Here is a 15,765-nt window from a genome sequence, read left to right on the forward strand (position 1 = left end):
CGTAGGGAAAAAATATAAAGAAATGGAGCTTGGTCAACTCGAATCCAAAACTTGCACTTTTAACAATTTTTTATAGGCTACTTATCGATGGCATTGTTCCAGTACAAGCATTCTACAATCAGTGAAAGCAAGCCAGAAGCCTAAAAAATTTCACACAAAAAAAAAAATCTCAGAAAGCATCCAACTTTTCAAGGAAATAAAGACGCGTCTCTAGCATATAACTCCATACAAGATATCTAAAATTTTGCTATATCTCACGAACACAAAGTAACACGGGTAGCAGCATTTGCTTCAGTCAAACAATGAAAGATCGAGAATCTGAAGTAGCTGCAGAATTGGAAATATAAATAAACAAGAACTCACCAATCGGGCTCACTGAGACGCCAAATTTTCAGATGTACAGAATCACGTGTATGACTTAAATTCAAAGGTTTTTCTTATTGTGCAGCTTGAAGAGATGAAGATATCCAGTCTGAAGCACTCGTTAGAGTCTCTGAATCTAAATGCGTCGAAACAGTAAATGGAGTCATCACAACCTATTCCAAGATGCAAGGATTGATCACACACCATTAGGAGCCGTACAACTCAAATGTCATCACAGAATCCAAAACAAGTCCATGCATGTAAGAAATATGTGCGTAATACCAAGGATGTACTATGCTATACTTACAAAACCATTTTCAAGTGCTTTAAAATCCATATCCTCGCTTTCTTCTTGCAGCTGCTCGTCATGCATCTGAAGATATTACCAAATATACAATGAAAATAATTGGTGAACTATAACCAGAGAGTTATAATAGTAAGCACTGAACAAATGTTCTCGTTAGCAGACATTCGAGACGTAATGAAGAATAATACCAATCTCATAAAATTAGATCAAGAACCAATTGTTTTTTAATTCTGAAATTCTTGTCACACTTAGATTCATGAGCACACACCTGATGAGACCGGGAAAAAAACAACACGATAATGAAACAGTCTTAAAATAGTTGGGCCTTTGATTCAAGTTTGCCCTCGGGTTTCTTGTTGTCAAATTCGATGATTTATTATGGAAATCATGCCTTACATACGGATTCACAATCCTCTTTATTCTGATAAGGTCAGAATTACATAAGCAACCCCCACTGAACCACCAAAGAGCAAGAAGCTTCATGTTACACTGGAAACCAAAAGAAAAATGTAAGAAATACCTCTAGCCGGAAATGTTTCACTGTCCTTTTAAAATCAGATTTCCCTGCAGCACCAACTGATTCAACAACCTCAATATCCTTTTTTTGGGTGGTCAGACGGCGAGCAGCACCCTTGAAAACAAAGACACTTAATGTGAGGTGTGTATATATGGTGAAAAACTCCCCTGAAAAAGATACTTACGGCAGCAGAAGCATCACGACCGAGCTGTGCAAACTGCATGCCAAGACCTGGTGCACCGCCTATGAAGCGTGAAGCAGCCTGACTCTTGGTGGCTGAAATGGCTTTCCAGCTAAAAGTAGACCTCCAAAGACTTCTCTTTGTAACCTTGAATCCCTGTGAAAAGAATTGTCCTCATCAGATGATCTAACTAAACGACTAAGCTCAAATTAAACCTTAATGAAAAACAAACTCAAACCTAAAACTATTCATTTTGCAAGCTTTGAGTCAGTTAAAAATTGTGATCTTGAACTCAAATAAGAAAACATGAGTGGATTTAAACTCGAGCCGGTCTATTTCGGAATATTTCGAACTTAAAAAAAAAATTTGGACTACACAATATTTGCATCGATAGTTATCTAGTTAGCTTTCACTTCTATCTTCAAAAACATAATAAATGCATCACACAAAAAAAAAGGCTCCACCAATAGAGAACACTGCACTGAATGATATCATAGAAATGGACCTTGTTTTCCAGGGGCGATGTTGGAATTTCCAAGCTCAATGAGAAACCTTTAACAAAAACCCCCTTCTCTATGTCTCGTATTGCTGCATTTATTATCGGTAAGCACACAGTGACTGCATCCATGAAGTCATTTTCTTTACTCACATCCTTTTTCCTGCCATAAATCTCATAGCCAACTTATCAGATACATCATACTCATATAACATAGTAGAGAAGTAGAGGAAAGGTCTATCAACATACCAGTTCAGGGATATTGAAATGGACGGCACATCATTTATTATCGCCTCTGTAGCTCCAGCAACAACACCAGAATGAAACCTAAATGTAGTCGAATCATCCTTACAGATTAGTGCTTCCAAAAATCAATTCAAAGTCCAAGATTAAACTCATCAACTAAAAAAACCATAGGCAGCATAAATTACAACAACGTACACGTGGTGACCACAGCTGGAACCTTTGTTAATGCCACTTATCAGCTAAATATGAATCAATGTAAAGAACATCAGAACAGCACTAAAAATAACAAGATTTCAATACACAAAGCATGTAACACATACCAACAGAGGCTTAGACCATGAAAATAGTGCACCAGATAGCGCTAATGATACACAATCCGCAGGAGTCCCTGAAAGTTGCACAGAGCACAGAATTTACTCCACATTAATCTGTTTATATTTTATATAGAGCTCAAGTAGGACCTTTACATCGAACACATTAACCATTTCAGGATATGTTTGAATTTTTTTCCATTGTAGATGGACCACTACGACGCTACCTCTGCTGGGTCCATCCACCTAAAATCAAACCTATATATTAACTGCAAATATCAAACAGAAAGACACGGTTGTACCAGAAATCTCATAAGCAACGGCACCGTTAACTTCAACCGACACCACCTCGACTGTCTCCTTCGATGACAAGGCATGCCCTGACGTAGATTTGTCCCTGGAAACCCATCACCACCAGAAAATCAGCAGTTGGCCCAACAACTAAAATAAATAGAAACATGTCAAAATCTCAAAAGAAGAAAGGTTAATTACGACTGCGGAGCGCAAACATAAACACTGTACAATCCCACGCGGACAAGGGAATCCACCAAAGAGCGAAGACCCGGGGATTCGACACCATCGCTGTTGGTGACCAATATGACAGGCTTCGACTCATCATCAACATCACCATCGTATCCATTACCAGAAGAAGAAGGATGAGCCGAATCATCGTCACGGTTACTGGGCTCCGACGATTCATTCTCATCATCGTTCCCACCGATTTTTTTCCGGTTGGAGAGCACGTCCTGAAGATTGGACACTAAATCAAGTGGCAGCTGTTTGCTCATTTCAACTCTATTGTGAATAAATGGAGAATTGATGGGAAGTATGATTATTTTATGGAGAAGAATGGGGTAGGTTACGATATGTAATTGAAATTCAAATGAAAACTGAAAAGAGAGAGGGGGAGGGGGTGCGGAAAACGAGGGTCTGAAAATGGATAGGGAACGGTTAAAAAGGAGTTACGAATACTAGCCTTTTGCTTTACTGGAGCCATGACCACGTGCCATTATTATGCCAGTGGGACTAAAAAAAATTATATAAAAAATATTATTTTTTATTGATTGAAATTCATCTTGATTAATATAATTTGATAAAATATATGTTTGTTAATATTATGATTCATGAACTTTGAAATTTTCGATATCGATTCGCATCTTTTAAAAAATTTATGATGATGCGATGTCAATAAAATTCAAAAGTTACACATGAATCGGAGAATTATAAATCTCATTTATTTCTAATGTAGATAATAATAACAAAAGTACTCATATGAGTTCGTCTCATGAGTTAATTTCATCGACAGACTCGAGCCTGACCCAATTATTAAAAATATTATATTTCATGTTAAAAGCTATTACTTTCATTTCAAGTATAGGTTGATTATCTTATAAAAATAGATATTTGAGACTATCTGATAAAATATTTATTCTACAAAGAAAACATGTATTTATGTGAAATAATATAAAGATTTAAATTTGATACTTCAAACCTGATAAAATATATAACTTAACTATATAAATTAGTTGGATAATATCTTTTAATATAGCAATTCATAAACACGTTTAATTGAATATGTAAGTCCACGTTATTATTTTCCACACATTTTAATCTTTTTTTAGAGACGATGTGATTTTCAGAAGTTGAATTAAAAAAAAAATGGTGATGTTTTGATACAAATTAGTCTTGCAACTTTGGCAAATGACTCGTCTTTGTGCGTGTTCGGAGGACGTCATTCAAATTGTATGTGACAGGCTAGTTTATTAGATGGTTGTTTGAGGCCATCGATCACCCTCAATTTTAATTTTCTTATACTTACTCAAATTAAATTATATGTAAAAGATATGATCTGTCGCGTACTCACCAATTTTTTAAAATTCATCAAAGCAATAATTAAAATAGTTCACAAATATGTTCGGAACATTTCGAGTTGGATTCGATCTTCATTTCTAATCGAACTCGAGATAAATAAAATAAAATTAACTCGAACTCAATATACTTGATTTGAACTTAATTCAAACTTCGTTTTTCTCTAATATTCCACTCAAGTCAATTCGTTTGCACCCTTATTGACTATTGTATTGTATTATATATGATCACATATTCATCACAAATATGATGTAACTAATTGTTCATCTCCAACCCAAAATTCAATTTTGGTTCAAAGAATGGTAATAAAATAGTGTATTATATGCATCAAACACAAAATATAATTCTCCAACCAATCTACATTAGCATGTCTACAAAGTAACCTTTGTATTCAAATGAATGACAAGACAGTATATGTCTGAATTTAGTTCGTTCCGCACCACAAAAAATTCTCGATTATTTCCAAAGTCTTTCACACCATATGCAGCGGTAGAACCATCTTCCCTTTCTTTCTTAAGATGGCATACTGCTGCTGCTCCAAGAACCTCAATTTGGAACTTCTTGAATATTTCATGATTGATTATAAACAAGTAACATTTGTTTCTCAAATGGTGATTCGTGCCATACATCAAAGTTCGTCTCGGCCTCCTCTTCGTACCTGTCTTCAAGAATAGATATATATCTTCCTATTAGATCCCTCAAATAAGTTTCCCCTTGAATATATCTATCAAAGAAAGCATTCAAGCTTTCAGATCTTGAAGCTACAGATAACCCAGCAAAAGAAACGTCCTTTATAAAGATAGGCACACAGAGTTTTCGGTCAACATACAATGACTGGAGAAGATTGAATCTGTCAAGTAGCTTCCACCATCTCTTCTCAGATTGTTCTTCACTCCAAGATCTGTATATGCATTTCTCGAGCTTTAGCAAGAAAGTATCATGCCAGAGGCTGAGATAATCTAGCTGTCTAGGAATCTTTTCTAGTACATTCCACACATGGAAAAAAAACCGAGTCTCAGGAAATACCATAGGTACTGCTCAGCTTTGATTGTCTCGCTTTGGTCAGTGAGTATAATCTCAGGACCTCGTCCCCCCATCGCCAAACACCACATTTTCATCAACCAAACTTATGTGTACACACACTGTCCCATCGGCCATCAATGCACATCCTAGAAACGTGGGCTCAATTATGATTGTTCACCCCTACAAAAATAGCCAATGGAATCTTGTAGTTGCTCGCATAACATGTTGTGTCAAATGATACAACATCCCCAAAATTTGTGAAATCTTCCACTCCTTTGGCATCAACCCAAAACACATTTCTCAGCCGATGCTCTTCGTTGAAGTCAAATGAATAAAGAAATTTTGGGTTCTCCTTGTGCATTTGCGCACAAAACTCAAGTACAGCCTGAGAGACACCTAGCTTCTTCTAAACTCAAACATCTGCCCCTATCATGCTGATTCCGAATCAAATTCTCTAAAGAAGTCCCGGAAAACTGGTAAGCGCCAAACTGTTTCGACGTGGAAGCCACCACTTTTTTCTTCCTAGCTTTAGAATCTACAATAACAGAATCTGTATTCCTATGGCTTTTAAAGAAATGTGCTTGATCAGGTAAAAGCTCGTGGTTATGCTCTTTAACAAAACTATGAATATACCACTTCCCACTCGGCTTCCGCTTCACGTGCATACTAGCTTCACAGCCTATCTTCGGTGAGGGCCTTGGATTAATAGCTTCATCAGATTGTTGTTTATTCCCATATCTAATGCAAGAATCGATAAATTCTTTAGACGCTCTTGAGCGATGACTACTCAACCTGGCAGCACCAAAGCCAACTGATTTTGCATATTCTTTATAGTATTCATAAGCTCCCTCGTGAGTATCAAATTCCATATCAACCCGAGGGTCTGAATTTGAATTTTCCAGCACAATACCGCCACCAGAATCCATTTTCCACGGGATTAAAACAAAACCAGCATTGAGGTTGAAAATGGCTGAGATAAAATACAAGGGAGCTAGTGAGATTTTGAGGAAGTACACGGTTGGAATGAAGCGTGTGCTACGCAAATTCTTGCTATCCTAAAATTCGATCCCCCCCTCTCTTCTCCCCAATAGTCCAAAATTGTCAACACGAACTAAAGTCGCGTTGTAAATTTATGGACTCCAAAATTTAAATTTTCGTGCGACATTAGGTTATCGGGAAGATCTCTTTTGGATTTTAATTTTTTTAATTGAAACTATTAAATTTATCGTATTATTCAACATCACTGTTATCTTAATTAACTCTAATAACGAAAACTAAGAGTATTTATCTTGATTTCTTTTTTCTTTTTTTAGATGAATTTTACGTACGTAATATTGATTTTATTCTGGTTACATGAGTCAAACACGATAACACAGAGGTTAATAAGTCATATTCAGTGGATTTAGTGGCTTTTAAAGAACAAATAAAAAAATCTAAAGTATTGAATAAAAATAAAATTTTAACAAATTAAATGACTAAAAAAAATTACAAGATCCAATTAGTAATTCATTTTAGTTAATTTTGATAAATGCAATACCTAAACCTCCTTTTCATCTCTACGAAACAAGAAGATCCTCGATAGTTTAAAATTAATAATTTTTTTTTTAAAAAAAATCCACTAAATAAGACACCTTTATGTATAATTTATGAATCTATATTATCAGTGCTATACTTCACAATTTTAAATTCCTAAAAATACCTCTACCAAATTGTATAACGATTATACAAGTACTAAATAAATCAAAACGAAAAAATCGTTAATTTGAAAATAACAAAATTTATAAAGTATTTCAACTATATAATAAAAAATAATATCAGATCCCTTCAAATGTTTATATTGAAATATCATATCACTAAATATCATTTCCAATCCTACACTAATCAGGGTGCTATTTTGTACAAGGGAGATGCTCCAAGTCCAACATCGCACCAGCTGCTATGAGCAAAATTCCCTTTAGTGAGAAATTAGAATGAGGTGAAAAGCTTAGGTTCGGCGTTACAATGACCTGTTTCTTCATATTCTCGATCTGATCTCTGTTGCTTTTGACATTTCATTTGTGATGCCTTTTTTGTATGTGAATTATCGGCTATTGAAATAAATCCAGCTTCCTATTTACTTGCAAGGAAGCTTATGCTCTTGAAACAAAATACCTATCCCTGCGCTATGTGTTAAGCATCAGGTCCATGACTTAGTTCTGGTGGCTTTATGGCTACCATAGTTGATTAAATTATTATTGTCATTTTTTAAGTGTTGTTCCGTTTCCCATGTTTCTCGAAAGTCTTTGCAATTTCACATGTTGCTTGGACCTGGACAAGTTGGAAATTTGTAAGATTTTTTATCTAAAAAATTATAATTTATTGTATTTTAAAACTATTGTTGTATGAATGAATTGAGGTGACCGATCAATTATTTAGGGAATATTTATATAATTAAGTTTTCGTCCATTATTCTTGTCGCATCACTTGTCCCCATCCAATCTATGATTCAACCATTTTAAAAAAAAAAAAAAAATTCTAATAATCTCTGACAATTGGGAGGAGGTTCACATGTCCCGCCATTTTAAAATTTTATTTTTTTCCAACGTCACGCTGAATTTTGCAATTAAATTTTTGATTATTTAAATATTGGCGGGTCCCAAATACACACAACCGATCTCATATATATTATTTATTTGCATATTTATATTTAATAACATATATAAGACTAATGAGTATAAATAAAATATCACTCACCTATTTCATCCAAGAGTTGATTGAATTTGTTATCAATTAGAGCATCTCCAATTTTTGCACCAAAAGAAGCAAAGATTTACTCTAATGAGACCAAAATAGCGCAGTCTCCATCTCTGCGCCAAATTTGGCGTAAGAGGTAGCCTCAGCCAACTTGGTGCAGAAGCATTTTTTTTTTAAAGAAAATTGTTATTATTATTATTATATGTATTAATTTTATTATTCATTTTTAAATATAATTATTATTTATATACTAATAAAATATTTATTTTATTATTTTAATAATGAGATATCTAAACATAAAAACTAAAAAAAATAATAATTTATTTTTTAAATATTTATTTATTGATTTATGTTAATTATTAATAATTAAGAAATAATTTGATTTACTGATTTATAAATAATATAATTTAATACAAATATGCTCATTTCGTACCACGAAATGCTTTAATTTGTCATTTGTGGTATGTATACTGTAATTCAAATGTTTGAAGTTGTATTCTTATTATATTTAAATTTGTATTCGTATTTTACAATTTAAATAATTTTCTTATATTAATTCATATTATATATAATTTAATTCATATTATACAATTAAATTATAAACTTCAATATTATTATTTAAATTTATTGATAATATAATATTGATTATAAGAGTTCATATTGTTTTTTTTTTTTTTTGTGTTTTTTACAATAATAAATAAATTTTAATCAGAGTAATACAGACTTTATTCTCTCTACGGTAAACTATATTATCAAATGGCACAAATTTCAAATATATATTACAATATGGAAAGATCAATTTCAAATTAATCTTACTAAAATCACTAATCAGAATATATGCATTGCATATTAAAAATAAAATCCTAATTTCTCCTAATGGCAATCATATCATATACCAAATTAAAAATGAATAAAATAAAATCCATAGCAAGAAAATTTTCAAAAAAAGGAAAGAAAATCATAACACCTTTCGCATTGAATTTCAATCAGACCGTCCACTTGATGATCTTGACTCTCGGATCCACTTTGCATTTCACTTTCGAAGTCGTCGCGGCGGCGGTAGAATTGCCTGTAGGAGGAGCAACCTTGATTCCGTCGCAAACGACCCTGATTTTCAGCTTTTTCGTTTTCGATTTCCCGACTTTTACCTTCACTTTTGAATCTAGTTGAATTTTCAGGGCAAGGTTCTTGTTCTTCAAGCTGGATTTCAAAGTCAAGATGTCAATGCCGTCGGGGATCGGAGCTGCCGAACTCGCAACGACTGCTCTTAGAGTCGTCGTGTTTTGGGTTCCGTGAATGAAAGCCGGGAAAGATCCAGAACCGATGGAAATATCGTCGGAGAGTATTTCCACCGCGATCGGATCGTAGAAGAAGATGATCTTCTTGTTAGTGTTACGAGCGACGAGGGTGAAGTTGAAGGCGGACGTCACGGTTGTGTCGGTGAGATTAAATTTGGAGAGCTGGAGAGATGTGACGGAGAAAGAGGGTCGGTGGGGGACGGTACATCACGTAGAATACGACGCCAGCGATTCCGGCAAGGAGTATCAAGATTAGGATGCAGACTGTGGTCCAGAGGCAGCAAGCGCAGCATATGCTACGTTTGCTCCGGCGTGGAGGAGGCTGAGGACGGTAGGCTGGGCGTGTGACATTATAGAGCTGAGCTTTACTCGCCGGGAATGCAGGGGCTGCAGTGCTGTTGATTGTGCTGGCGGTAGCGGCGGCGCCGTTTGCTGCTGGTTTTGCAGATGGATAAACTCCCTCCGCCATCTGAGTTGTATTTACTTGGGCTAGCCCGGTTTTCTTTGGTTCATTGAATTAGGGATTTATTTAATGCATGAAGATATATATGGGCGGCCTATACGTATAGAGTGAGAAGGGGAGAAGATACGACTGCCTGATTACATTCTACACTCTAACTATGAAATACAAAATTTATGATATAAATTATACTTTACACCTGCTAAAGGTCCTCGTTTGTCGTACACATGACTTCAGTAATAAATAATAATATTTTTTCATGAATAATTCAAATAAAAAAGTTCGTTTCACACAGTGTTTTTGTCATTTATTAAAGATATTAGAAAAGAAATAAAAAATAATAATAATTTTAATTTTGTGAATTATTACCCTCGGATTTGTATTTCTTAGTCAAGTGGATAGGATACAAAATGGCCCACATAAAAAAAATTGAACCAGCATTGTAATTAATTTTTTAAAAAAATTGATAATGATAAATATTTTTATAGGTAAATAGTTCTGATCATAAAAATTAATGTTTGGCTCAAATAAATTTATAAAACTACGTTTTATAGGAAAAATAAGTAATCACACCGAATATATATCTGATAGTTGCTCTCTATGCACCAGCATACTAGCTCATATCCATATTTTATTGTATAAATAAATAAACACAAAAACTCATATCATATCTTCTCGTATGTTAGTTTTATGAGAATAATGTTCTAATCAATTTGATTAATGAAATTTAAAAAATCAAAATTGTATGATGATCTACCAACGATATATAGAATTACGATTTTTTCGATGAGATTGTGGTAAGGAGCCACTGCATATTTTGTTTTCAAAATTATCCCCAAATTGAAGCATTTGGTTATCTAATCTTGATTAACTTTTCATACACTTCATTCTCCATTCTACTAGAATTTTTATGCAAGACTTAATATATTTTATTTAATTTCGTCAATTACTTTTTTAGCTCTAATTGTTTCAATAAATATTATTTAATTTTTATTTTATATTTGTAAATTGTATTACTCCATTTTTATTGTTTGAACGGATATATATTCTTTATAACTTAGGTAATAAATAAAGTATAGATATATATCATCATTATATATTAACATTAATAATGTAGTCACACCCATTCACCTAATACCCAAAACAAAGTTTCCTAGTGCTCGAGTGCTTGACACAGACATGAATTTCTGTCATTCTTAGCCGCTCGGGTCAGTGAAATTTCGATCTTGAGTTGATAGAAAGCTTCGAATCCAAATGCTGGGTAGTCTTGTTCACAGTAAGGTCGATATGCTGTTCGTTTTGTATCCGGTGATCAGACCACATCTTCCCACTAACGGACCTTTGGGTCGAACCCATGACTTCGCCCTCAAGTATCCTGAGCACCTATTTGGAGAAGAAGGGTAGATGGTTTTGTAAGTTTTTGAAACCAAGTTTAAACGATTGAAAACCAAAAATATTAATTATCATCAGCAACTATATAACTTGATATCTCATTGTCATTTTCATGGGTTTAGTGTGTGCTTTAATATTTGGTGGTTCAACCAGATTCTAGTACCTGCGACATGCGAGGTCTTTCCAGAGGATCCCGACTTAAGCACAAAGATGCAGCATGCAGCATACAGTAAACCTCGTTCTCCAAATACTGGCTGCCTAAGCGTGGATCTATGAGTTCATCGATAGCATATGCTTCCAATAGTGGGCGTGCCTTTAATATATCAGTTGCCATAAAAAAATCACATCAGTTATTCTACTTTCCTCACCGCTGTAAATATAATGCCTCTACGAGAAGAGACATACCCATTCTGTAAGACATTGCTGACCCTTGGGCCTGTTTATATCGATTGCTTTACGTCCAGTCGCTAGCTCCATTAATACCACACCAAATGAGTAGACATCTGCTTTCTCAGTGATTTGACCACTTTGAGCATACTCGGGTGCCAAGTACCTATAAACACAATGCACTCATGAATTTTGAATTGCAAAGCGTCGCCTTATTCCAAAAAACAAGTGCGCAAGAATATTTACCCAAATGTTCCTATTACCCTAGTTTCAACTCCTGTTTCTCCATCAGGCTGCCACCTTGCTAGACCAAAATCTCCCACCTTCCAGAAAAATAAAGATTTAGATATTTATGACTGTAATAATAACTACTGAAACATTTTGAAAATTTGGGGAAGTCCGAAGCAAAGTAAAGAGTTTGAGTTTTGATCTAAGAAGACTAGTACCAAGGGTTCGAAATCATGAGTAATAAGAATATTATTGGGTCGCATGTCACGATGCACAATGCAACCAACTCTGCATTCTTCATGGAGATATCGTAAACCTCGGGCAGCTCCGACTGCAATTTTCTGACGTGCAGACCACGTTAATGTATCTGGATGACGTCCTGAAAGTGCCCCAGAGCAATTACATAAAGTGTAATCAGGCCACATGAATATGGAAGGGCGTCGAGAGTCAGTTAAGAAAGAGTGTTCTTGAAAGCATACCGTAAAGATACGAATCCAGTGATCCATTGCAGATGTACTCATATACCAGCAATCTTCTGCTGCCTTCCATGCAGAAACCAATTAACATAACAACATTGCGGTGCTGAGCACAGCTGAGCACTTCAACTTCTGAGCAAAATTCTTGATCCCCTTGAGAACTTGCCATTTTGTGTTGCTTAACTGCAATAGCCTGGCCATCGGGAAGGACTCCTAGGTAGACAGATCCGAACCCGCCTTCTGCCAAAAAGTTAGCTCGTGAAAAACCTCCGGTGGCAAGCTCCAGCTCAGCATATGTGAACCACCTCGGAGGTTTACCAAATACAGGAGCCTTGTGCTGACAAATAGAACACAAGAAAGGAGGGGGTCCAGGGGGAGTGGTCTTCAATGTGGAAATTACTTCCCTCAAACTGCTACTGAGATCTTGATTTGACAGATACCTTGGTGATCCAAACCTGACTTGGTCATCTAGTTTAGTAAACTTTTCTAGAAGGATACTGGTTCCAGAACTTAAAGAACGATTATGAGTTCGTCTCGAGTTTTCACCAAGATGTTCCAAAGATGGTTGAAACTTCAAACTCGAGGAGGACGACAAATATTCTGTCTCGGTTTCTGAACCCGAATCACCACTATCACGATCTTGTTTTGAATCTAATATGCCCTCTTTCTTGAGGCCACCCTTTACTGCGGTAATGAAGAATGGCGAAGTTCCGGGATCAGAGCTTGAAACTGAAGAAGTCCCTACTTCTGTTGCGGTGAATGTCTCAGGACTACTCGAGGGGGTAACAAGAGAACCACGAGTCAAAACCAGAGGATCATTGGTATTTTCTTTTTTCTTGGATGACTGGTCCTTGTCAGGATTAGTACTCAACTCTGTTTTCTTTTCTGGTGATCCGACTAAATTCAATCTAAGAATCTTCGGTTGGGACCGTTTCATAACCACAATGTTGCATTGTAACTCTTCCATGCAGCGTTTTTCTTCATGTTTGAGATCTCTGCACGATATTCAGAATATAAAGTCACAATACGTCGCAGGATAATGATTTAGACGCATCAATAGGCACAAAGGAGCGTTCTTACTTGTCCAAGACCACCCACTTCGCATGATTTCTTTTTGCATCAGCAGCAACGGCTCCACATGGCGTCCCCGGGACAATATTTATCTTCACACTGATCTGAATTATTATTAACAGAAACATATATCATCGCAATGGTAAATGGCAAAATTCAAAATTTAACAAATAAGAATACTCGCTCACTTCATTTGGGTCGTATACATCTTGCAGCTGAAGAATCATCTGAGAGCAAGAATCTGATATAGTCATATCAGATTTGCGGTCCACACTTGTAGCAGACTGTGACCTCCGGTGGACACTAGCACAGTCTCCGGTCAGTCTAGGGAAGCCCCATAGTTTTCTCCCTGATTTAGGTTAGAGAATAATCATTAATATCGACATAAACTAGCGGAGTCTCCGGCCCGTCAATTTGATTCTCGAATTGATTTCATCTCTCAACAAAAGCAGGATCACAAATTGAACCAACACCGAAATCCAACAAGAAAATAACAAATGAAATCAAATATTTGAATATTCTCACCAGAGTTCTGTGAATTAGCGACAACAAGAAGTACAACGCAGTCTCCAGGTTTAACAACGTGGGTCAGAGCCCAAACCAGAGCACTCTTAGGGAACTCCTTGGATGCCTTAACAGCAACCACAACCTTTTCAGCAACATCACAACCCTTGTCTTGTTGCTTAACCCTTTTGTTCAAATCTCTACTCATTGTCCCAAAAGAAAATTATCCCAGTTCTGCTCTCCTTTTCTTTTTCTGAAGGTTTAAAAAGTTATCAGTAAGTTTCAACGAGACACCTCTGCTGCCAAGTGCCAATCTGTAAACCAAGAATCATTGTTTCCTCAATGAGGTTTGCTCTCCTTTTTCTTCTTTGCCAGTCGAAGAACAGAAATTAAGTAACACTCTGCTTATATGCAGATAGTAGGGACGGCACCATGTCAGCTATTCGCGTGGACTTTCTTTTTAGCAACCTGCTCTAAAACCAGATAAGTGAAAATGGGGCAGGTAGTGAAAAAGGCGAAGGCATCGCAGGGAAAAATTAGTTGTTCTTTGGATTCAAGGTCAGCCACTTTCGTTTTCCTTTTCTTCTACTATTACAAATTCGGCAATACCAGGAAAAATGAAACTCAAACTCCTCAAAACCTCAGCTTTCTAAACCAGTACTTTTGCTTTTGGCTTTCACATCAAGATGCTCACAAAACCAGAAATCATCATAAAGCTGAATAAATTGACATGAGGAATTGAGCTTCGTGCAGTCAGATATACGACTCCCCGGCTATTAAATCTTCTTTTACAAACCCAAAATGACCACTCCTGCAGAAACAAAACCAAAAAAAAACTAACCAAATCAATCAGCCAATCACATAAAAACTCTATATTCACATAACAAGATTCAAATGAATTTTGGCCCAGGCCGATGGGATTCTGTAGCTTTCGAGTAATTGACCATAACAGCTAAACCAAAACGACAACTACAGTCTACAAACTAAAGAGAAGGGCCGATTATGATAATAATAATAATTTTATAAAGAGTCTCATTTTGTTTGTGGAATGCTTTTGTGAAAGAGAGAGTGCGTGAATACGATTTTTCATACATGTTCTGATATGAGCTTTCAAATCGGATCGGACATTGACAATTTAAAGATTGATGAAATTGAACATAAACGTCCAGAGTAGCTCAAAAACCCAAGAAATCGAAAACATTCTCTTGTACTGCACAAATACTACAAGTAAATTTTTGAAGTAAAATATAAATTTGGTATGAGGGCGCGCGCGCGTGTGTGAACAGTGAGAGATACAGCATTCTGCAAACACACCACCGTTCATGTCCTGAGCTGAACAGTGAACAATCCAAATTCGTGAAATTGAAATACAAAAACATCAACCCAGATCACGTACCATAAAAAATGAAAAAAAAAATTAAAAGATCTTTCAGTACTAGCTTTTTACATACACCACATATATGATCATTCTTGAAAGAAGAAAATACAGAGATTTGTGTAAGAACAATACAACTGATGCACTGACTTCTGTACCGTTAATTAATTATGTATAACGTTTATATGGAAACATACAACCACAAAAAAATATATATATTTCACAAAATCTCCGCCAATGAAAATGTGGGCTGATTTCTGAATATCATTCAATTCTTGTCTCCCTTCACCTCTATTGTTTTACTGACACCAGAGGTCGCCCCCGAGATATGTCACCTAACTACACCTCTACCTTTATAGCTTGAATGAATGGTAGGATATGGTAGATCAATATCTTTCGACGTAAGTTCATACAAGATTTGTCCAAAATAATTTATTTGTCTGATATTGTTTGTATTCTTGACTATATAATTTCAAGTACATAGATATAAATAAAAATAAATGCAATGTATGCTCATTCAAACTTGAA

At 35.6% G+C, this 15,765-nt stretch overlaps 2 protein-coding genes and 2 pseudogenes across 2 annotated transcripts; all 4 read right to left on the bottom strand.

Annotated features, from left to right (window-relative positions):
- Positions 1-167: 167 nt before the first annotated feature.
- LOC142556045 (uncharacterized) lies at positions 168-3,360 on the bottom strand. The gene is made up of 10 exons (XM_075667250.1): positions 2,914-3,360; positions 2,724-2,818; positions 2,431-2,498; positions 2,306-2,349; positions 2,114-2,191; positions 1,874-2,027; positions 1,372-1,524; positions 1,191-1,301; positions 671-736; positions 168-536 (listed from the first exon to the last, which is right to left on the bottom strand). Exons 1-10 carry the CDS (start codon positions 3,207-3,209, stop codon positions 438-440), a joined length of 1,164 nt encoding a protein of 387 aa, XP_075523365.1. The 5' UTR covers positions 3,210-3,360; the 3' UTR covers positions 168-437.
- A 1,287-nt stretch (positions 3,361-4,647) lies between these two features.
- Positions 4,648-6,239, bottom strand: LOC142504500 (protein FAR1-RELATED SEQUENCE 4-like; annotated as a pseudogene).
- A 2,629-nt stretch (positions 6,240-8,868) lies between these two features.
- On the bottom strand, positions 8,869-9,896 carry LOC142556046 (uncharacterized; annotated as a pseudogene).
- Positions 9,897-10,869: 973 nt separating this feature from the next.
- Positions 10,870-14,856, bottom strand: LOC142556047 (inactive protein kinase SELMODRAFT_444075-like). Its single transcript, XM_075667251.1, has 10 exons — positions 14,294-14,856; positions 13,884-14,176; positions 13,547-13,707; positions 13,368-13,462; positions 12,291-13,282; positions 12,030-12,190; positions 11,830-11,906; positions 11,602-11,749; positions 11,360-11,509; positions 10,870-11,187 (listed from the first exon to the last, which is right to left on the bottom strand). Exons 2-10 carry the CDS (start codon positions 14,068-14,070, stop codon positions 11,014-11,016), a joined length of 2,145 nt encoding a protein of 714 aa, XP_075523366.1. The 5' UTR covers positions 14,071-14,176; positions 14,294-14,856; the 3' UTR covers positions 10,870-11,013.
- Between the last annotated feature and the right edge of the window lie 909 nt (positions 14,857-15,765).

The sequence above is a fragment of the Primulina tabacum genome, chromosome 9 (genome assembly GCF_025594145.1).
Source record: "Primulina tabacum isolate GXHZ01 chromosome 9, ASM2559414v2, whole genome shotgun sequence".
In the NCBI taxonomy this organism is placed as follows: Eukaryota; Viridiplantae; Streptophyta; class Magnoliopsida; order Lamiales; family Gesneriaceae; genus Primulina; species Primulina tabacum.